At 55.9% G+C, this 22,081-nt stretch overlaps 1 protein-coding gene across 1 annotated transcript in view; it reads left to right on the plus strand.

Annotated features, from left to right (window-relative positions):
* Positions 1–22,063, plus strand: part of LOC104537081 (regulator of G-protein signaling 3-like) — a 62,223-nt gene extending 40,160 nt beyond the window's left edge. The window contains exons 18-22 of the mRNA XM_010179868.1: positions 2,836–3,002; positions 15,807–15,891; positions 17,554–18,201; positions 21,172–21,245; positions 21,835–22,063. Coding sequence (XP_010178170.1) covers positions 2,836–3,002; positions 15,807–15,891; positions 17,554–18,201; positions 21,172–21,245; positions 21,835–22,063 — 1,203 coding nt within the window. The remainder of the gene's footprint in view (positions 1–2,835; positions 3,003–15,806; positions 15,892–17,553; positions 18,202–21,171; positions 21,246–21,834) is intronic.
* Positions 22,064–22,081: the final 18 nt, after the last annotated feature.

Below are 22,081 nucleotides of genomic sequence, written 5' to 3' on the forward strand. Positions count from 1 at the left end.
TTTATCTGGTCGCAAACGCCCCCTTCACGCCATCTGCATCCTCCTTTCCCAGCGCTGCGAGATTAAACCCTGTTTTCTCTTTGTAAATATTGGCAGGCGAAGTGGCAGCCTCCCTGAATGAAAACAATAGCGGGGAGGCTGGTTCCCAGAGTGAGCCCTGAGCGAGGCAGTGTGCATGGGGCATGGTGTGGGCACGGTGTTTGCCCACCTTCCTGGTGCCTGGGGTTGCCAAACTGAGCAGGAGCTGGTGCCACTGATAGGGCTTTATCCCATGTAATGGTCAGCTGTGTCTGCTCTCCGTCTGGCTGGATTCTGAAGGACTTTTTGAGCAGGATCCTGTGCGTTAGAGGGAGCCGGGGGTGCTCAGCCCCTCTGGGTTGGGCTGGTTTTGTCCACAACACAGTTGCACATTATTTGAGGGGAACAGGTTAATGGAAGAGGAAGAAGCAGAGCTCTTCCCCAGGGAAATGTGTGTTGGAGAGGTTAAATATCACTGTGAACGAATAAGGCACTGAGACCTTGCTGCTGTAGCAGAGAAAAATACGTGCAGATTGAATAAATGTAATTTTGGCTGTTAGTGTTCCCCCTCAGCCTTGCCTGCAATACCCAGGGCACACATTGAGGTGGTTGACTTTCTCCTCTGACTTCTGGACCAGAGGGCCATCTCCTCTCCTGGCTTCAATATTCCCAGGCTGCCGGGGCCGGGCGTCTCGCTGGCTGAGTGGGAGGGAGAGGGGCACTTTGCTCTCAACAGCCAGCGTGGGCTGAGCATCGCTTTATGATAAATTCAATCAAAGAGATGGGGCCTGTAATTGAATCAGCAAGGGGCTGCAGAGCAGGGGTAGGTGAGCTGCGCATCCGTCATGAGCAAGAGGCTCCAAGATGCCCTTGGAATTGCTTTAAGCCTCCTGCTGGGGAGGGGAAGTGCAGTGGTTGCAGCATCGCTGTGGGCTCTGGGCTCCTTGCAGCTGCACTGAGGTCTTTTAGGCTCTGCTGTGTCCTTGCTGTTATTTGCTTCTGCCTTTAAGTGTGGGGCAGGGAAATGCCGGCTGGGATTTCCAGCCCGACAGATTGGTCCCTGTCTTCTCCTCTGAGACCAGGAACGATTGGGTACTTCCCAGGGGTGTCACAGTGGTGCAGCCTGGTTATTGGCTGGCATGGGACCGGGGGAGATGGAGATGTCTGGGATGAGAACAAGCACTGTGATGCTCCAGGGGATGCTCAGAGCATCACTGCAATTCAGGGTCTGGGGGGCAAGGGAGAGTCCTTGCCACCTTGTGTCGCTGCATCACAAACCTTGATTCCACTGTGGTAGTGCTCACTAAGCCTGTTTCTGCTGTAGGAATAGATGTGGTGGTGTCCAGACATAAGAAAGGTCAAACCTTCTCACAGAATCACAGACTATCAGGGGTTGGAAGAGACCTCAAAAGCTCCCCCAGTGCAACCCCTGCCAGAGCAGGATCACCAGAGCAGTCACACAGGAACACGGCCAGGGCTTTGGGTGTCTCCACACAAGGAGACTCCACAACCTCTCTGGGCAGCCTGGGCCATGCTCCATAACCCTCACACTGACAAAGTTTGGCCTCATCTTCAGCTTGAACCTCCTGTGCTCCAGCTTGGGACCATTGCCCCTTGTCCTGGCATTGGCCATCCCAGAGCAGACCCTGGCTCCTTCCTCCTGACACTGCCCTTTCCCAATGGATCCCCAGGAATGAGGGCACCCCTCAGTCTCCTCTGCTCCAAGCTCAAGAGCCCCAGCTCCCTCAGCCGCTCCTCAGCAGGAGATGCTCCACTCCCTCTTTCCTGGAAGTCTCCTTGGAGGGGCGAAGGGCTGAACTAGAGATCTCTTTTTCTAGTGGCGATGTGGGATATTGGTTTATTTACCGCTTTAGTAGGGATTTTGGATTAAATGTGAATGAATTAGCGTCCAATGAAAACAGTGGTTTAAATGGTGTGACTAAAAAGCGTTTCCCTTTTGGTCGTGTTGTGTCTCTGGAGTCACAAAGCTGGAAGTTCCTTAGTTCTCTCTGACCCTTCTGGGAAAATCAGGCTAGCGGAGACCTGCCCTTCTGGAAGGAAATCCTAGGGGGAAATGAAAGGCTTTATTCATGCCCTTTAGTGGAAAACGCTTTTTTTTTTATTATTTTCTTCACAGTTTTGTCCTAAAGTTCTGCTTTTTGGTTTTAGTTTTTCCTTCTCATATTTGGCTACAGAACGTGATGATCCAGCCATGGCATTTTTAGACCCTTTTTAAAGTGCAATGTGCATAATCCCATCATTTCTCTCAATTCCTCCTCACCTCATGCTGCTCACAGGCAGTGCGTGACCAGGGCTGGAGCATCCTCCCCAAAACAGCCCCTGCTGGGTTCTGTATGTAAGGAGCAGAGCAGGTGAGACTGCTCTGGGTCTGCTCTGGGGTCTGCCTTCCTCCCGGCCCAGAGGTGCTGGTTTTCAGCAGTTCCCATCTTCGCATACAGCAAAGAGCGATTTCCAGCCCCTGGATTAGCCTAACAGGCGCGTTTCCACTCTGGTGGCACAGGGTGCGGAGTTGCTGGTGCTCTGCCCGTGCCTTACCGCTCTGCTCCTGCTTATTAAAGCAGAAATCTGCTGTTCTGCACCGCAGCAGCCGTTTGTCCTCTGTCTGGAGGAGATTTCAGTGTGAAGCCGGTTTCCTGTCTGTTTTCCCTTCAGAGCGCAGGACACGGGTGCGAGCTCTCCTGTTATACTCCCATCCATCTGATGCAGTGTGTTGGAAGCAAGTAGTTTGCAAACAAAGCTGGGGCCTGCGACACGCAGCTAATGACCTTCTCTCTGCCTGTGTTTCCTTTACGTCAGAAGTCGGAGTGCTTATTAAGTTTGGAGGCTTACTCCCAGGAGCAGAAGAAGAGGATCTGCTGGTGTCTGGCTGAGAACATCACCAAGCAGCAACATCCGGCATCGGCTCCTACGGAGAACAAGGTAAGCGACCCATTCGGGAGCTCGAAAACCCCGCTCGGAGCATGGCAGGGCTCTGCCTGCAGCAGGGGGCTTTGCTCCGGTGATGCTCCTGCCAGGAGAGCTGATCTGGAAGCTGTGTTTTTGCCAGGTGAGGAGCGAGTTTGTATTAATGTACTGCTGTATCTGCAGCTTCCTGCCCTGCTCGGGGAAGCAATTATTGCGTTTGCATCTGCCGACTCCAGTCAAGGCTGGCTCCAGTGAGCGGGCTGCTCCTGATGCCTCCTAGCATCTCTATTTGGACAGCTGAGGCCACGCAGCCCGGTGTGCAGCCTGCGCCAAGAGCTCAGCCCCAGAGTAGGACTGAATGCAGACGGAAAGGTTCAAGCCGTGATCTCTGGGTCCTGATTAAAAGGCCGAGGTCATGGGAGCAGCGGTGCGGAGATTTGCCCCTTCTGTGCACTCAGATGGGCTCGAGCATTTGATCTGAGCCCCACAGATGGCCTCAAAGCACTGAAAGGTCATTTGATGAGTGCTGCTTTTCATACCTAGCAAGGCAGCCCCAGCTCTTTTCCCAGCAGGATGGCCCCAGAGTGTTGTCTCAGTAGCACTGGCAAGAGCAATGTGTGTGTGGGGTGGGTTTGAAGCACCGTCAGGCACGCCTGCCCTGCCCTGCGTGGGTGTAGTTAACATCTCCTGTTTGCCTGGCTTCGGGGCTGGGGCTGCCACCGAGGAGCTGTCTGGGACAGTGGCAATCTCTGCTGGAGTCATCTCGTCCCTCGGGGACTGGCTTCGGACCATCGTGGGTGACCCCCTGCTCTGGGAGAAGAGAAACACGCTGTGCTGAGTGTTTAAAGAGCTTAAACCACCCAGATACCCCACTGGGCTGGTGGAGGAGCTCCTGCCCCATGTCAATGTGTGGATACAGCCTTGGTGTGTGGTCTGGTCTGGTGTGAAGGCAGGCGACTCGTTGTCGCCCTACACGTGGGCAAAAGCAGACGGCTGCGCTGCTCCTGGATCCAGAGGCAGAGCGATGTGGCTTTTGCTGTGCAGCCTCCCAAACTGGGTCAGCACAAACATCTCCGCAGGAGACAGAGCCTCCGGATTCCTTTTCCTGCACGTTTCAGACATACTAAAATAGCAACAGCAGAAAAAGCCTGAGAACCCAGTTAACAACCAAACCTCTAGAAATGCAAATAGCCCCAGGCAGCAAATTCACTCAGGTGACAAGACCCTGCCATGTCTCTCATTTCCCTGCCATATGGCTTGCTGGCACAGCAGAGGGTCCCAGGCTGGGGCAATGCTGTGCAGGGACACGTTCACACCTGAGCATCCGAAAAGGGCGGGATCTTGGCAGCTCTCCACCATGATACATGCTCCAGGGTGTGTTTGGCTTTTTGGGTGATGTTGCTGTTTGCCCTCCCCACCCCAGGCTGTGGGGGTAGGGTGCAGGACTATCTCTGGTTTTGGCTGTCTGCAAAGCCCTGCAGTGTCTGCTCCCTGTGCTATTCAAGGGGCCTGGCTACTGTACAGGTGAAAAAATACCCTAGCAGACAACCCAAACCTTTCCAAAGCTTTTCTGTGCCTCAGTAGTCAAGAGCGGCTCACTGTGTGCCATGGAGAGCCAGTGTTGCCCCAGGTTGTGCCAATGGGCTTGTGTCTTGGCTTGCCAAAGCTGATGGAAATCCCACTGGTGGGATGCAGGGCGGGAGGGAGAAAAGGAGCATGAGAGCAACCACCAGGCACTTAATTGAGTTCACAGCACCATTCCCCATCCCAGCAAGGTATAAACTGCCCAGGCTGCAGTTTTAAAGCAAACCCAATCCTCAACTGCAAGCAGCAACAGCACGGGGAAGGGGCAGCAGCCCCGCATGAGGCTGCAGCTCATGAGTGGGCAGGTGAGGATGCTCAGTGGACGCGCAGGCTCGGGGCAGGGTGGGTGGCCGTGGGCAGAAGCCTGACATGGGTGAGCTGTGGTTTTGGCTGCTGTGACCAGTCTGTGCCACAGCTGGTTTGTCGGGCAGACGTCCCTGGGGATGCCGGTGCAACAGGAGGAAAATCAGTCACTTTTTGCAAGGGAGAAGCGATCCATTAGCTTTGCTTGTTGCTTACAAGTCATTTGATAGTAGGGCTGTTTAATGAAACAGAACAGTGTCTGTGAACAGACAAAGCTGGAAATAGCAGCCTCTGCCTGGCTGATTTCTGCTCCAGACGGGAATCTGATTTGCAGAGCCTTCAAAACTGCTCCAATTTGGCAAGAGGCTGCTCATCTTGCCACAGCTGAAGCCCAGCTGAGGGTCTGCGGGCTTTGCCGTGCAACAGGAGCGAAGGGCCGGTGCAGCCGTGGTGCCAGGCAGAGATGTGTGGTGTGTTGTGGTGTCATGTGCCAGCTGTGCACTGGAGCTGGAGACAGGGGCAGTGTCTGAGCAGAGAGCAGCTCCTCAGCAGCCTCTGTGGCTGCTGCACCAGCGTGTGAGCTGGGAAAAGGTCTCCCTCCAATGTGTTAATGCTGCTGTTAATGCCGAGTCCTTCCCAGAACAGATGGTTTGCGATGGGGTAGAGGATCCCCGGTGGGATGGTCACATCTGGAAAGGAGGGGTTGGACTGGCTGAACTGATGGGTGAAAGTTGTATGGTGCCAAATTCTTGGAGTTGTGGGAAATCAGAGAGATTTTGGGTTTTGGGATGGCTCCTCTTGTGCTTTAAGGTACCCTGAGCCATGCCTGGGTAGGGCAGCACTGAGGGTGGGGAGATACTTCTGGCTCAAGGACACGGCTCTGTAGGGCTGTCACCACCTCCAGAAGTGTCTCGTGGGGGGACAGTGTCAAGCCTGGAGGATGCACCCGTGTGTTGGCATGGACACTGCCTTCAGAGCAGCCAGTTTTAGAGCAAAGCTGCTGGTTTCTGGGACACTCAAGTGTGTGGTGCATGTAGCATCCATGCACCTTTGGAGATGTGGGAAGAGAAAGCCATGAGGGATGCAGCTGGGATGGTCCATGAGGAGCTCCAGGGATAACTGTGGCTGTTGCTGCAGTCCCACTCTCCATCCCTGGTGTCCAAGAGATGTGGTGGATGTGGAGCTCCAGTGGCTTCTGTGCTGCCACTATGAGACTTGGCTGAACTTGACTGCGTGGTAAACCTGTCCCTGCTGCAGAAGGTCACAGAAGTTGTTCTGTGGGTATTTTCTCCTTCTGCAAAGCCTTCCCCACTCTTGTCCTTGGGTCTGGGTCTGCCCTGGGAGGCTGCTCCCTACCCCTTGGCTGTGCTGAGCAAGGATCTGCAAAACACATCGCCAGGGTGACCCAGCTTGGTGACAAACGTCCCCTGATGGGGAGGCGTGGAGCCTGGAGGTGGGCTGGGGCTGGTGAGGAGCAACAATGTGATTATAGCGAGAGCGGCTTTATGAATTAATCGAGTTAGCGAGGCTGCCTCCTTGGCCGAATAATGACCATTTGCGCAGAGCGCGGTGCTTTTTTTAACCTTGCATCGCTGCACTGCTCCTGTTTCCAGCCCGGCCCCGCGATGAATTGCATTAGCACGATTGAAGAGATGGGAAACAGCGGAGCAGGGGCTGGAGCTGCTCCAACCAGTTTGGCTGCTGGGGAAGAGATGAGTGGCACAGCACCGTGCTTATAACCACCCTGCTACCACCCTCTGATTCTCACTGCTTGTTTCTTTGTGTCTTCCACACTCAGAACGGCTGATTGCTCTTCCTCCTGACTCTGTGACCTGAGATTACCTCGGAGAGGATGGCTGGCTGTGTCTGACAGATGTAAATTATCCTTAAGCTAAATAATTATGGACACTTGGTGGTGTGGATTTTGGGAGTCCAGCATGCGTGCTGCCCTTCTTCCCCAAGGGAGGTGGTGGATCCTCGGCACTTTTCAAAGCCTGGCCCCAGTCTCTCTCCCGTGGCTGCTGACGGTGCGAGCAGGCGTGGATCGATCCTGCACCCCGGCTCTTCCTGGCAGCACCGGCTCTGGTGCTGGGAATGAGCCACCGATGGGTGCGTGGCCGGGAGGGACCAGCCGGCCCCTTCCTGGCCGTTCTTCTGGTAGGGAAGGGCAGGGCCGTTTCTCTCACTATTTTACAGCATGCTTGACAAGTGCAAGTAAATGTGCTGTCAACAAAAGCAAACAGTGTGTAATCGAGGGATGATTGAAACCAGGGCCGGAGCGGTGGTGTGGGGAGGGCTGCCACGATGGAGCTGCCGGTGGAGGGGTGGCCATGCTCCCCTGTGTGCTGGCCCTGGCACGTGCAGCATGGGTGACCCCTCTCCTGTCCCATGGTCTGCCCTCCTCTTCCTCACCCTGAGCACCCTGGAGTGCCCCAGGCAGCCCTGTCCCTCTGCATTCCCTGTTCCCCTGTGTCTCCCTGCTCTCAGCAGCCCCCTTTCTTTTTACACTGGGTCATCTCCTGTTTGGATGGTGGCCATGTACACCCTTGAGCTGGCACAGCCAAAGGGCATTGGGGTGGCCATAAGAAGCACTTGGGTTGAGGACAAGTGGGGTGAAACTCTCTTCTCTCTGATCATGGAGTGCTTTGCTCAGGAGTGTATTCAGAGTGCGAGTGGCTGTTTCATGGGGAAGGAGGGGAGGAATTTGCACCTTCTTGCTTTGTTTTTGGCCCCAAATCCTTCCATTTTGGGCTGGGAACCTGCTGCCCCATCTGTGCCAGAGGATCCCGCTCCTCTGCTGCTGTGGGGCAGAACAAGGGAAGGCATGGCCAGGGATGCAGGAAACCCAGGGCTTCGTCAGAGCCTGCTTTTCTTCCACGATGCCAACATGAGAGGCTGGACAGGGCTGAGCACATCCCAACAGCACCTGGAGACCCAGCCGACCCCAGCCACACACCCTCCCAGCACCTTGCTTGTGCTGTCAGGGTGCTCAAACGGAGGAGAAAACCTTGAGGTTTATTCTGCCTCGGTGAGGGTTAAAGCATTGACTGGCAGGACCTATGAGCCAGGTTACAAAAGTAAAGCAAATACTGTGGTGTTCCACCCCAGTGAGCACAGTTCTGCTCTGCCTGAGGCTGGAAAATCTTATTTCTGGGGACAACCAAAGGCTGCTTTGGTAACACTGTAAATTTGGGAGGCTGTAGGACCAGAGACGCTGTCCCCCTGAGTCAGGCTCCAGTTCAGCTCTGTCCCCTTAAGTATCTGGAGGAAACCATCCCTGCCAGAGGTCCCTGTACTATCAGAGTGAATGGGACCCTTGAAGCCACATTGGTGACCTTGATGCATGGTGCCATGTGTAGCTCACCCTCGGCACCAAGATAGACCAAGAGAAGGACAATGTGTTGACTTTAATTCAGCTGGGACAGGAGTTGGATGCAGAGCAGTAAGGCATGAAGCTGGCTGCAAACAAAAAGCAGCAGCCGCAGTTTGAGCTGCCCTGGATCGATCCATCCAAGCTGTATTCTTGCTGGGTTGGTAGCCCTTTTTCATGGGAGCAAGCTCCAGATGCAACCAGGGCATCGAAGGCTGCATGTGGGGATCTTACAGTTTCCCTGTGAGGCTTCAAAGCACATCATAAATGTCCATTGATGAATTTAAGGACTCTTTATTCAGTTGATTCCCTGCAGCACAGGTGAGCAGGATGAGTGCTAAGGGCTCCTGGGACTGATCTTCCACCTCACCATTCCCTTCTTGCACATCAGTTGGCTTCCAGTCCCAAGAACAGGGTCACAGCCAAAGCCCAAGGAGGCCAGCATTTGCCTGGCTGTGCGTGTGGGGCTGGATGAGGGGTACTGGGCTTTTCAGCATCTCCCTCAGCATCGAGCCCTGGCTCCACCAAGCTCAGTTTCCAGCCCTGCCAGCTCTTGATGCTGGCCCATGGAGGTGCCTGGGGCTGCCAGCCCAGGACAGGTGCTGGCTTGGCCCTGGGGCTGCTGGCTCGGTCCACACAGGCTCTCAAGCCACATGTGTGCCAGGAGCGAGCGGGAGGGACTGTGGAGCAGATGAGGCAGCTGAGAACTGCAGCTCCGGCTTTATTTGTTCGTTTGCTTAGCCCGACTCCAAAGCCATTAGGAGAGCAGACCTCTCCCCTCCGGCAAACACCGGCTCCTGTTTCTCCGGCGCTGTGCGATGTTCTCCCAGCCACTTTCCCCCCTGAGCAGGAGGATGTGGTGGTGTAGCAGGGGGGCCCGAGCAGCCACTGGTACTTCCATCACGGCCAGAGGCATTTTTAAGCCCTTGGAGGTCTGTGTGAATCCCCAGAAGGTCTGGTAAGAGTGAGGTTGCAGGCAGGAGCGGCGCCAGCAGCCCGGGGGGAGTGGAGTGGTGTTGAGATCATTTGCAGGAGGTGGTCAAAGACACAGACTAAGTGGTTTAGGCCAGCACCACTGTGATTTAATGAAGGCTCTGGAAGTGCTTTGGTGCGGCGCTGCCTGCGAAGGGGGGACGCTGCCTGTGCTGGGCAGGACTGACACGCTCTGCTCAGCTGGAGCACTCCCCTCCTGCACTCCAATGGCTCCTGTTTTGGCTGGTTGCTGGTGAGGGGCTGTGTGTGTGTGGCTGGGCAGACTCTGAAGTTCAAGTAACTCCTTGCAAAAGTTACTCGAAGCCTGATATCTTTGCAAAGCCAAAGGATGTGTGGGGACATGGCTTCATCCTGCTCCAGTGGGGACTCCTGGCCCTCCATGAGGCTTGGCATCCTGTTTGCTAACAAGGACCTTCCCAATGGAGCCACAAGGCAAGGCTTGACAGCGCCATTGCAGGAGGGGTGCATTTGGCTCTGGACCCACAGGTGTTATTTTTGGTACTGTTTGGGATTCCTCTGGTCTGTGAGCAGCTCTGGCCATGGCCCTGTTGGTACCAGCTGCTCTGCCAGCTCCTCTTCTCTCAATGCTTGTTTCCTTGCCGTGATCTGTGCCAGCAGCACCAACAGTTTCCAACAGTGACCTCCTGGTCCTGTTGTAAATGGTGTTGGAGTGAGTCCTTCATGTTGGCTCTGTGGCGACTGAATGCACCAGCTCAGGCTCCTGCTGTCACCTCCCACATCCTGCACAGGGGACAACGCTTTGCCCTTGCAGATAACGCTGCAGGGAGGTGCCCCCACCATGTCCATGGCAGGGAGAGGATGCTGAGGGTTGTGGGCTGAATGCTGATGACAAGATCTGATCCTTCCCCTCTCCCACTCTTCTGGTTTTTTACGACCCTGATGTCATCTCTCAAGCCTCCAGTGCTGAGTCCCACTGCGCTCACCCTGCTGAGGTTACCCACTTTGATGAGGCTGCAATAGCTGGTGCCCAGCTTGGGCAAACTGGAGCTGTGTCACCAAAATGATGGACACAGTGCCGGGGGGTCTGCAGGTTTGGATGGTGACTGGGTTCATTTCTAGGGCATCAGGGATGCTGGGCTTGGGGGCACTCTGTGTCTCAGAGGCAGCTGGACACCCCCAGCGTGGTGACAGCCCTGGGCTGTGTGCCCGTGTCCCATGGACCTGCAGCCAGCCCAGTGGCCTTGTGGAGGGATCGGGCACAAACCCACCGGGTCTGGCTCCCTTCACCAATGCTGACCTCAGCTGCTGGGGTGGCTGTGCCATGGTGCTGCTGTTGGTGATGGTGTTGTGTAGCTGAGCTCAGCAACGTGTCCAGCAACGCCAGGTGAGGGACCTTTCACGTTACTGGTACCACTGCAACACTGCAAGGAAGAAGAGGCAGCACATTTCCCTGCTCCATCACCAGAGCATCCATGAGCCTGCAGTGGCTGGGAGCAGGGGATGTGTGTGTGCCCAAAAGCCACGCTGGCAGGGAGCTGAGCACAGCTTGCCACTGCAGCGGTGAGGACCCATCGGTGAACAGTGGCTGTGGTGCAGGTGACCACCGGTAAACGCCTGTGCTCATGCACACTGCTGTGCTCTCCCTCTTTCTGTAGCCATCAGGGCAACTTGCCTGCCTGGGCCCATAAAGCGTAATAGCAGGAGGCACATCTAACCGAGGCAGTCGGGTTCCCAGCCCAGTGTCTATGGGGTGTCATGAGAGAGCACTGGTTCTTGCAGGAGAAGGGAAGGGGCCGGTGGTCACACATGGGCTGTCCCCTGGACAAAAACTGTACATTCTCCTGTGTGTTTTTTCTCCCTGTTGCTGCCTGTTTGGGTAGAGCTGCTCAAGGGGATTGCAGTGTAAGAGGCCAAGCTGCAGAGCATCTCCTGCTGCAGAGCATCTCCTGCTTCAGAGCTGTCCCTTTTCCACAGAAAGTAATTGGGGAAAAACCCAACTGCGAGCCTGCAGCAGGGTTTCATTGAGCAGGCAGCACTGGGATGGGTCTGTGGCTTGGTGTGGCTCGGGAGCAGGACAGGGCAGGAGATGGGGAGCTGCCAAAGTGAATGCAGTGTGTTTCAGGGTGATCCATAGCTTGTCCTCAAGGCAGAGTGGTCATCCACATTTATCAGCAGGTAATGGTGCCTCTGGGGACCGCTAGCAGAGCCGTAAATAGCACAAGGGAGCAGTGTCTGGGAGAGGCTGGGGCGGCTTCAGCTACTGCTCAACACAGACATTAATAACCGCAGCAGCAGAGCCGAGTCCTGCGCTCACATCCACTGAGCCGTGGCTGCAGGCACATGTTGGGGCTGGGGACACCGGAGGGAGACACCGCTCGCTTGGTCCCCGCAGCTGGGATGCAACCGAGAGCCCAGATTTGGTAGGTTTTGCTTATGAAGTTTGCAACCTGGGGGCTGCACCCTTCGCCAGGCTCCAGCTGCAGGTGGAGGAGGCAGGAGCGCAGGTGTCCTTTGGGATCTGCATCTGCTGCTCCCCACGCTGGTCCCCCCACACCCCCGTGCTGGACTGGGGAACCTGTGGTTCCATTCACTGTCAGGCTGGGTTGAAAGGGTTGGTAATGAGCAATATCAGAGGGGTAGCGAGGGGGTGTATGTTGGGATGGGGATTTTTTGAGGATCTCTTGCAAATCTGGACTGTGTACGGCTCTCACTGCGGGAGCAGCACTGCAGTGTGCTGACAGCCTGGGCTTCCTGCTCCAGGGCTTTTACAGCCTTTTGGAAACCCTCTGTTTGCTGGTACTGGGGACAAACCAGTAAATTCAGCCTTTCCCACTGAAATCAGAGCTCTGGGTGTGCTTGTAACCTCGGTGGGGATGGAGGCAGGGGAGAGGTCGGGGTTCAGAGCTGGGACTGCTGGGGTGGCAGCAAGGCTGGGTTGGCTCCAATGGCTCTGCTGAAGTACGCGGCATGGGGAATTTTCATCCCAGGTTGTTTGTAACACTCAGCAGCCAATCCCAAAATGCTTGGTGTGAGCTATGCCTGCAGACCAGGCTCCCTCCTGCACACCCTCCTCTACAGGTAAGGCTGTTACCCTCAATTAAGTGTTGGTTCCTGTTAATTGGTTTATTCAGGGAGCAGAGCAGCTCTGGGGAGAGGTGCAGAGTGCAGAGTGCGGCACTGCAATGCCCAGTCAGCACTGGAAGATGCCCCCATTTGCAGAGCAATCTATTGGGGATGACAGTAATGAGGCAATGGGATGAGGGCAGGCTGCTGATATGGGATCGTTTCCTCCCACGGAGGAGGACGTCTCCTTCCAGGGCTCTGAGACATTTCAAACCCCTAGGGTTTTTTGGGCGGTATGAACATTCACACCCCCACGGGTGTCTCATTGGAGGCACACATCCACCCTCGCCACCCTGCCCCAGTGAACTGTTGGATCCTGCTCTTCGGGTTTATACATCCGTGCTTGCTTTTGCTGTTACACTAATTGCTCGGTATCAATTATTCATCAATGCAGTAATGAAGCAGGGAATGGGTAGAAAACCCTGCTGTGCGATGAGCCCTGAGCTCTGGCTGGCTCCACAGAGCTGCTGCGGCTCAAGGAGGGCGAGGAGCGGAGCTGCCCGTGGGATGCTCATCGTGAGTACTTTCAGAATGACTTCCATGAAAATTTTCTCAACTTTTGGTAGTTCTGCTTTGTGATTCTGGCTTTGTTTTCTTCCTCTCAGCCCTGTGCTGTGTATTAGATGCCTCTTCCTGTAGCCGTGTGCTTACTTGGCTCTTAGCAATCGCTGTTGAAGTCTCGAGGTGCTCATCATCAGTGGGTTTGGTGGCATTTCACAGGGCCAGTTAGAAGTGTCCGATGGATCTGGGCACAGTTTCTCCCATGCTAAAAACCATGAAATTGTAATTTTTACTTCCACTTTGGGAAAAGCCTACTCTGGATATGTTGGTGTTTCCCTGAGTAATGTAGGTGCTGTTCTCCCCACATCCTCCTCCTGGGGAGGGATGTTACCTCCACACAGGGGATGCACTGCCAGCAGTGAAGCTGGCTGCGTCCTCTCTGGTATCCCCCCTGGAGAGGGACTTGGTCTCACTTCCATGGAGTTAAATGCTTTTGGGGACAGCTGAGGCACCTCTGAGTAGAGGTAGATTTAAGGGCAGCAGGAGCCAGAGAGGTTCCTCTATGGAGGATGGAGCTGATGTGGTCTGGGGGTGACCCTTGAGAGCAGCTCATGTCTGAGGAGGGCCATTAACTCCTCCTGGGGTTAACATCCTTCGCTCTCATGCTCAGCTCAGTGTCCAACAGTGCAAAAACTAATATTAATAGCAATATTAATGTAAAGTACACAGAATTATACACAGTCACGAGTAGGGAAGTAGTCCTTGGGAGCAGAATGATGGCCGAGACCCTCCAGGGATATAAACCATCGAGGAAAGAAGGCAATCCCCAACAAACCCCCCAATTTATAGTGGATGTGATGTTTATGGTATGGAATAATTCTGTGACCAGCTTGGGTCGGCTGCCCTGGCTTTCGCTCCCCCAGCTTCTGCACCTGGCAAACCCCAAACTGCTAAAGACCTTGATCCCTGCATTCCAGTGTTGGCTGAAAACTACAACAAAATGTCTTCATCGGCTTTATTTCCACTAAATCGAGTGCTGTAGTCCTTGAAAAAATGGAGCTTTTCTGAATAGAAAACAGATTCTATGATTCTATCCCAGTGAAACCACGACAATTCCCCAGTATTGCCACAGGAGAAAGATGTGCATTGCAAAACCTGAGCATCCACGCCAGGAGCCAGGAAAGGCTGAATTCAGTTTTCTTCTGCCCAGGCTTTACTTGAGCCACAGCAGTTCCATGACTGTGAGGAGCAGAGGTTTGGGAATAAGAAGCTGAGAGCCTCAAAAAACCCCCTGACCTCCCAGAACTGGAGATTTAAGAGGTTGCCACATATCACGGCTCTTCTGGCTGCACCGGGGGAAGGCCAGTGCAGGCTTCAGCTCACAGCTGTGCCGTATCTCTGGCGGTGTTTTCCCAGCTGGAAGTCCCGGCCGTGGGCCACCAGAAAGGGCACATTATTCAGAGAAACGCTGGAGAAGTCAAGGCCGCACTGACAAACCCACATCTGTTGGTTGAAATGTGCTCTGCTTTCGTCAGAGCAGCAGCAACCAGAGAAAAACCCAATGAGATTGCAGACCGAAGAGCAGAGTTTGCAGGGCTTCTCCCCCACCTTGGTTCCAAGAATACTTTTGAGTCGGGGAGTGATGCCCAGAGGCAGAGGGAGTCCTGGCAGCAGGTTTCGGGTGCAGAGATTGAGGATGCTGGAGCAGGCAGGGCAATGTTTGGCATTTTTGGGGCTTATTGAGCATTTTTCAATGGGGAAATGGATATTAGGGACTCTGTTGCAGACCAATCATTTTCCTTCCCTAAGGTTACCCCTGGCAGCTGTCCTTGGAGGCAGCTTGTTCATCTACTTTCTCTTCCCCTTCTTGGGGGAACACGCTGCCTTGGCCACTTTAGTCTGAACTAGAAACTGAGAGAGTCAAGTGTGAGGTCCATAGGCCTCCCTGGTGCAGGACAGGGAGGCCCAGATGTTGAGGATGAGAAGACCAACTTATTGAGGACAGGGAGGCCCAGATGTTGAGGATGGGAAGATGCAGATGCTGAGAACAGGGAAACACACATATTGAGGATAGGGACACCCAGATTTTGAGGGCAGTGAGACCAAGATGTTGAGGATGGAGAGATCCAGATGTTGGCTGCTGGCTCCTGAGCTACTGCTGATGGCCAAAGGAGAGGGATCCATGCTGCAGCGAGACCACGGGGTGTTTTGGGTGAGTCCTTGAGGTGGAAGGACAAATGTCCCCTTCACCTCCCTGCTCAGACAGCACCAGCCATGTCTCCATCTGCTGCCTCCTCCAGCCACCCTGTGGCTGTGATGATGCTGAGGAGGGGACCTGATTGCATCCCTGTACTTGCTGGCCCAAACCCGCTTTGCACAGCAGGATGGCCCGTAGCTTCATGCTGATGTACCCTGATGCCTCCAGCTGTGATCAAGCTTGTTGATCTCTTACTCTGCCGCTCTCCTTCCCTGTCTTTCCCCCACCATGAGGTGATGTTTAGCAGAGCTCAGCCACGGCTCATCCTTACTGCAAGGGCAGGATTTCACAGCCCCGGTGATGCTTTCAACCTCAGATGGGATCCTCGCTCCATGGTGAGGCTCCTGCTCATATCTTCCGTGCCACTGAAGAGCAGCAGAGCCTCTGATTGAATTAGCGCAGGGATTTAATTTAATCCCCAAATGTCTCTCATTTTAAAAGAGCCTGTTCATTTCCTTCTAGGGCCTTATCTGATGCGGGCAACCAGCAATATTAAGCAGAAGGACTGGACAGATAGGGAGCTGTTGGGGAGGGCTTTGCGGGGAGTGAATTGAGGGCTGCATGGGTTTTTCCTCTAATTATTTCATGAAATAATGATGACAGTGATTGCAAAGCAAATAAGACATAAACAGCATCGCTAAAACACGCGCTGGCGCAAATAACATCCTTGCATGGCAAGTCTGGAAACAATCCCTTTTTACAAGAAAGTAAAGGGGGAGTGGAACAGCCCTGAGGATGGCATAAACCAAGCATTCTCTTTGTGCCTCCCAGCAAATCCAGCTGTTTTGAGAACGGGGCAGATGTCGCAGATGGGGCTGAGGAGGGGACAGAGTGGGTCCTCTACATGCTCAGAGGTGTAAGGAGACTCTTTGGTGCAATAAAAAAGAACAAGGCACAGGCAGAAATGAGTGAACTCCTCTGTGATGCTGGACTTGAGCATCTTTTTGGGAATCTGGCCAGCTTTTTGGACCCGTTAGCCCAGACGGGTGCCTGCGGGTGCTGCTGAGTGCCACATGGTCTCTTCACCAGCCCCTCTGTGCAGAGCGGATGGTGCCAAAGCCAGGACTTAAACACCCCCAGAGTATTTCCCGGGGATGACACCAGCTTTTGCAGCCCGATGTCTGTGTACAGTGGTGGGTTATATTCAATGGGCACCAGCTCTGCAGGGCGAGGAGGTGTTTGGCAGCGGGGTGGCTGTCCCGGGGTGGCTCACAGGGATCTGCTGTCACAGGCTGGGACCTCTGCGGGGATCCAGGCTCCATCTGCTCCAGGATGCCTCTTCCCAATGGGATGTGAGGCTGGATGGGTTGATTCCTGGGACCGCTGCTCTTTTTGATGTTGAAGTCATCCTAATTCACTCAGGGGTGGTGGCTTTGTTAGCTCCAGCTTTCTGGCTGCCATCGGACTCGTGTAAATGCTTGGATCTTAACTGGGGATACAGTGACAGTTTTTCTGGGTGACTTGTTACCTGGGGTTGGTCCTGTGTGATAACCCCAGCCCTACAGTGTCTGTGTAGGTGGGAATTGCTTCTCAGAGGGATGATTTTTCTCTGGTTTGGTCTCTTCTCCCCTTCTGAGCTGTTTTTGCCCCTTTGGCTTAGATGGGCTCTGTGCAAAGGGAAAATCACTCGGAAGAGAGGACCCAGCTCTGACAGAGGGGGCTCATCACAGGCTTCCCCTGCTTACAAAAAAGCCTTGGAGGGTTTTTTTCCCTTGAGCTACTCCTGGCTTTTCCCTTTGAAAGGGCAGAGCTTGCTCAGGCCTTTCCCTGCTGCAGAGGAAAGCTGACAGAAAAAAGCAGCTCCGAAAGCTTAAAAAGGCTGAAAGGGGCTGGTAGGAGCGGTTGTGGTTTTGCAGGGCCACATCTGCGCAGGGCACAGTGGGGCGGCCGTGGGGAGCCCCACAGCCAGGGCACCCGGTCGTGGCCGTGGCTGGGCTGAGCTTGGGCAACCGCAGATGAGCAGAGCCCGGCGCTTCCCTTCTGCGTTTAATAATGTGGCGCAGGAGGGGCCGGAGCTGCCGGGCGAGAGCTGCTGCTTTTCTCAGCTGACTTCAGGGAAGATCTCTGCAGGGCTGAGCCCCCCCAGCAGCTCCCAGAGTTGCAGGGGAGCCATCGGGGTAAGGATGATGTTACCGGTGCTGTGGCCAGAGCCAAGCCTGGCTGAGCTATCTGCCACCTCCTGCTTTCCTCCAAACCTGCTGGTGCTGCTGGGTGCTGGAGGCTGGGGCTTGGTGGCCCCATCCCACTCCTCCCCATAGATACCAGCTTGCTGCTGACAGGGGAACCTGGTGCTCCAGGGATCAGGTCTGGGTGCTGTGGAGGTGATGGGCCACCTGCCACCACCTGGGGATGTGGGGATGATGCTGTCCCACCCCATCAGAGCACCTTTAGAGCTGTACGGATTGGTGCCACCCCTTCACTGGGGTGTTAGGAACAGAAAGGCTCCCCAGGGAGGTGACCACTGAGAGATTTTGGGGTGCTTCTGCCTTCATCCTTCTTTATCTTCTCTTTTGGGCAGATGCTGGAGACGGACGCTGAGAAACCGGGGCAGATGCACTCGGAGGATGGGAAGGCAGCAGCGGGTGATGCTCCTCCAGCTGCAGAGGCACCAACTTCAGCCAAGCCCTGGGAAGCTCTAGGAGCCACCCAGAGTCCTCTGCTGGCAGAAAAGCAGCCAGCGACCACCGAGAAGGGAGAGGAGCAGCCCAGCTCCCTACCAGCCTTCGTCATCCCTGAGCTGCGGCTCGACAGCACCTTTAGCCAGAGCGTGGCCGGCATGGCAGGCAGCACCACAGACGGTGAGGATGAGGATGAGGAGGAGGAAGATGAAGATGAGGATGAGGAAGATGAGGAGGAGGACAGCGACGAGCACTACTTGGAGAGGAATGAGATGAAGCGCAGCAGCATGATCGAGACGTCGGGCTGTCAGCCCGTCTACACGCTGAGCGTGCAGAGCTCCTTGCGGCGCCGGACCCACAGCGAGGGCAGTTTGCTGCAGGAGGCCAAGAGCCACTGCTTCACCTCCGACACCACCCTCAACTGCTTGGACAGCCAGGGCACCAAGGGCCACTGGGCCCTGCCCTCCCCCAGGACCCTCAAGAAAGAGCTCGCCAAAAACGGCGGCTCCATCCACCAGCTCACCCTGCTGTTTTCGGGCCACAGGAAGGTATGTGAGATGGTGCTGGCTCTATGGGGTGGCCAGTTCCTGCTTGACTGTGGCAGTGGGGAAGCTCCTGGGGTGGAGGTGTCCTGGCATGTGGCCCCTCTCTCCATGGCTGGCATCTGGTGGGGGCAGCAAGGTCCCAGCCACTGGCAGTCAGCTCTGGGAGATGCTTAGCCCCCAGGGGATGTCACCCAGAGGCAGTGTGCTGCTACTGTGGGTGGGCATCTCTCATCAGATCCTGCAAGGTCCCATGTCCTGGAGAGCCACTGTCTGCTGAGATTGGTGGGGAGAGGTGCATGGGGCTGGTTTGGGGTGCTCCCCTGGAGCAGAGCTTGCCTTGGCTGTGCTTTTGCAGGAATCGATGTGCCATTGCCAAGATTTGTGTGTGAGCAGTGGTGGACCTAGGGCTGGTTTGATGGTTGAACTCCATGGTCTTTTCCAACCAAAACCATTCTATGATCCTAAGTGCTGCTTGCCCCATTCTCCCTGGCTGAAGCCTGCCTGGGTGCTGTGGGTGGCTACTGGCCTTCCTGTGGTGCTGGCCCAGCACCCTGTACTGCCTGCCTGTGCTCACGCCAGCTCCATCTCTGCCAGAAGCTGTGGGTACCGCTCTGCTCAGGGCTGCACTGCTTGCCTCAGAACCACACTGCATCGCTCAGGGTCATGTTGCATGGCTCAAGACCTCCTCAAACAGCTCAGGACCATGTCATGCTGCTCGGGACCACTTTGCCAGGCACAGGACCACACTGTGTGCTGCTCTATGGTAGCTGGCTCCTTGGCAGGAGGGGCTGGTACAGAGCCCTGCATGATGGGGTTAAACCTGTGATGGGGTTAACCCTCTTCCTGCCAGGCTCACACTGCTTGAAAAGCCACCTCTGATACTGTTTCCTGGAGCACTTTTTGGGCTCATGGTCCCTGTCCAGCTGATGACAACCCTTACAGATCTGCCAGACTGGTCAGATGGGGCTGCTGTGCAAAAAAGTAGCCCGAACTCAGAGGCTGATGCCAGCAATTGTGGGCTGGGGGTTTCAGACCCCCTTCCACATCCTATCAAGAAAGGCCACCTTTGTACAGGGACACGCACGCTGCCTGGTGCAGATGCAAGGGAGGTGGTGGCAGTACCTGGTGAGTGTCCCCTTAGTGCTGCCAGTGACAAAGTCTCCTGGAAAGAGGTTTCACAGTGCCGCTGTGTGTGCAGCCGGGAGCACACAGCTCTGCAGCGCTGGCTGAGACCCGGCGGGCTGCGTGCTCACTGCTGGGGGGACACCCGGGGAACAGACCCTGCTCCTGCCCCGCAGAGCCCCCAGCTGAGCTTCCTGGGCTGGTCTGGGTGGGTGTTTTTCAGCAGAGGCAAACTGAGCTGTTCCTGAATTAAACTGCTCTGGATGCAAGCGAGACCGGGTGTTTTTGGAGCAGGGACCAGGGCAGCCCATGCCAGCTGCTGGACCTCCTGGTGCTCCTGCTTCTACCCTCAGAGCAGCTTGGTCTGGCTCTGTGTGGGTGCTTTACCCCTTGCCCCATTGCCCTCCTGCCCCATTGCCTCCTGCTCTGGCTGCCTAGGGGCCGCAGTGGGCAGAGGAGCCGAGCACAGTGCTGGGCCACCACGTGCATGGAATTTTGGGCTACTGCAATCCCCCTGCATGCACGTTTGAGGGGCTTTTGTTGGGCTGGGTTCAATGAATCCTTCTGGGGTTTCAAGAGCAGTGCACTGATGTGCAGCTCCCATACAGATCCCCTCCAGCAGCAGCACCAAGCTGCTGAGCACCGGTGATACTCATACCCAGTGGCTTCGGCGGCCGGGCCACAGCATCCACCAAGGTGTTGTTTGTTATCCTTCAGAGGGGCTGATTTTGTTGTCCATTTTTAACACCATCATGCCCAGTGTGCCTCCCCTCCTTCCCGTGGTGGGGCTGGGAGGTGGTTGTTTTAAGAGCACATTGTGGCCGGGAGCATGGGGACTCCTGGGGCGAGCTCTGCCGCTGCCTTTTGTCCCCGAGTGCGGTGGAGCCTCTGCGGACAATGACAGGAAACGTGCTCCGGCTGCTCGTCGCCGCGGCCAGCCCGCCTGCCGGGGCCCTATCTGCTGGGGGAAGGTGCTTTGCAAGGGCTGCATTGTTTGGGGCTGATAAACTCCGGAAACCTGGGTGCAGAATGGAAGGAAGTGTCAAAAGCCTTGAGGCCAGGGCTGCGGGGCTGTGCAGCGGGTTCCCACGGCACGGCCGCGGGGCGGCGATCCTGGAAAGCGCCCTGCAGCCCCTGGCAGCGCGGGGCTGGGCTTGGTGCAGGGCCAAGCTGGATGCGGGGCTGGCTGCGAGCATCTTCCAGTCTCATTCAGTCATGGATGAATGACTAAAGCCACTGAGACCTCGTGGTCCCAGGGGTCCCCATGCCTGGCCCCAGGCTTCATGGCTTGGAGGCTGCGCTTGCCGAGGTCCCCTTGGTTTGCCCTGGCCACCCTGGGGCAGTGGTCAGGGAATGGAGCCTTCTGGGTTCTCCTCAGACTTGGAGACTGCCATAATGTGCTTCAATTATGGCTGAACTGCTCTGAATTTTCCTGCCTGAGGACTGGTGGGGGACCCCTGATTGGTTCTGCGGGCTGGGGAGGGATCTCTGCATCCACTCAAGACAGCAGAAACAGAAGTATCAGGATAGGAGTGTGGGTGTCCTCCTCATAGGAGCTATCACTGTCAGCATCTTGAACTCGCAGGGATACCTGGGCTACCAGCTGGGGGTCTCCTCCCATGCTCCAGCGACACCGTGGACTGGAGGTAGCACAGAATGGGTGGGGGCAGGCAGGTTCCTCTGCCAGAGCCAAGAGGAGCTTGTCCCACAGCTTGTCCCCGCTGCATTGCCAATGCCAGCTGTGGTGGTGGGGAAGGAGCCCTGCGGACGCTGAGGCTCTGGGCTGCACGGGTGCGGGGACCACAGGGGATGCCATGATGATGCAGGTGCTGTTTTTCTGTTCCCCCTCAGCTGAGCGGAGCTGAACCCGAATGCAGCTGTGACGAAGGGGACGAGACCTCCCGTAAGAAACGGAGCAGGAGCCTGTAAGTGTCTCATCGTGGTGGCATCAGAGCATATCAGGGCTGTTTGCTGTGGTCAGACACCTCAGTCGAGCTCCCTTAGGGTCCCCTTGTCTTGTTCCCCCAAGCTTTTCAGGGAAGAAAGTGGCAAAGACACGCATGAACTAAGGTCTCACATCAGATGGGGAGTTCTGATTTTCATGGAGAAGGTGGGTGGCGCAATGGGGGCATCACACAGCCCGGCTTTGGCAGAGGGGGCGAAGGGGCCAGCCGTGCCACCACAGCTTCAGGGAGAGGCCATGGAAATGGTGAAACATGAGCTGGGAGCCTCCGTCCCACTGGCCCCATGCTGGGAGGAGGAATGGGGAGATTTCCCACTGCGGGACAGGACAGGCTCCTTTGCAGTGTGGTGAGAGCACCAAGGGACACTCACAACCCTGTCACCTCTCCTGGTAAGGCTTTGGGCGTGCCAGAAAGTGGGTCCAGGCAAGGATGAGGCAGCCTTGGCCTTTGCTTTCCCCGAGCGCAGCTGCAGCTGGGTCGGGGCAAGGCAACGCCAGCGGGGCCGAGCGCGGGTGTTTTGGCACGAACCGCCTCCGGTTTTGCAACGCAGGATCCGGGTGTCACGGCCGCGGGGATGCCCGGGGCCGGGTCTATTCCCCACTCCACGTGGATCGGGGCAGGTGGAGGAGCCGCACGTGTTTGGAGCGGCGCAGGGGGTGCGAGGGGGCCGAGCGCGGCGGCTGCGTCCGCAGGCTCGACGGCTGCGCCACCCGCGCTGCTTTGCCAGCGAGTGGCACTGTTGTCCTGCGCGCTTCTTGGCTGCAGCTGCCTATTTTTAGCTCTTTTCATTATCCACC

This window comes from Mesitornis unicolor, unplaced genomic scaffold, assembly GCF_000695765.1.
Source record: "Mesitornis unicolor isolate BGI_N332 unplaced genomic scaffold, ASM69576v1 scaffold3750, whole genome shotgun sequence".
NCBI lineage: Eukaryota > Metazoa > Chordata > Aves > Mesitornithiformes > Mesitornithidae > Mesitornis > Mesitornis unicolor.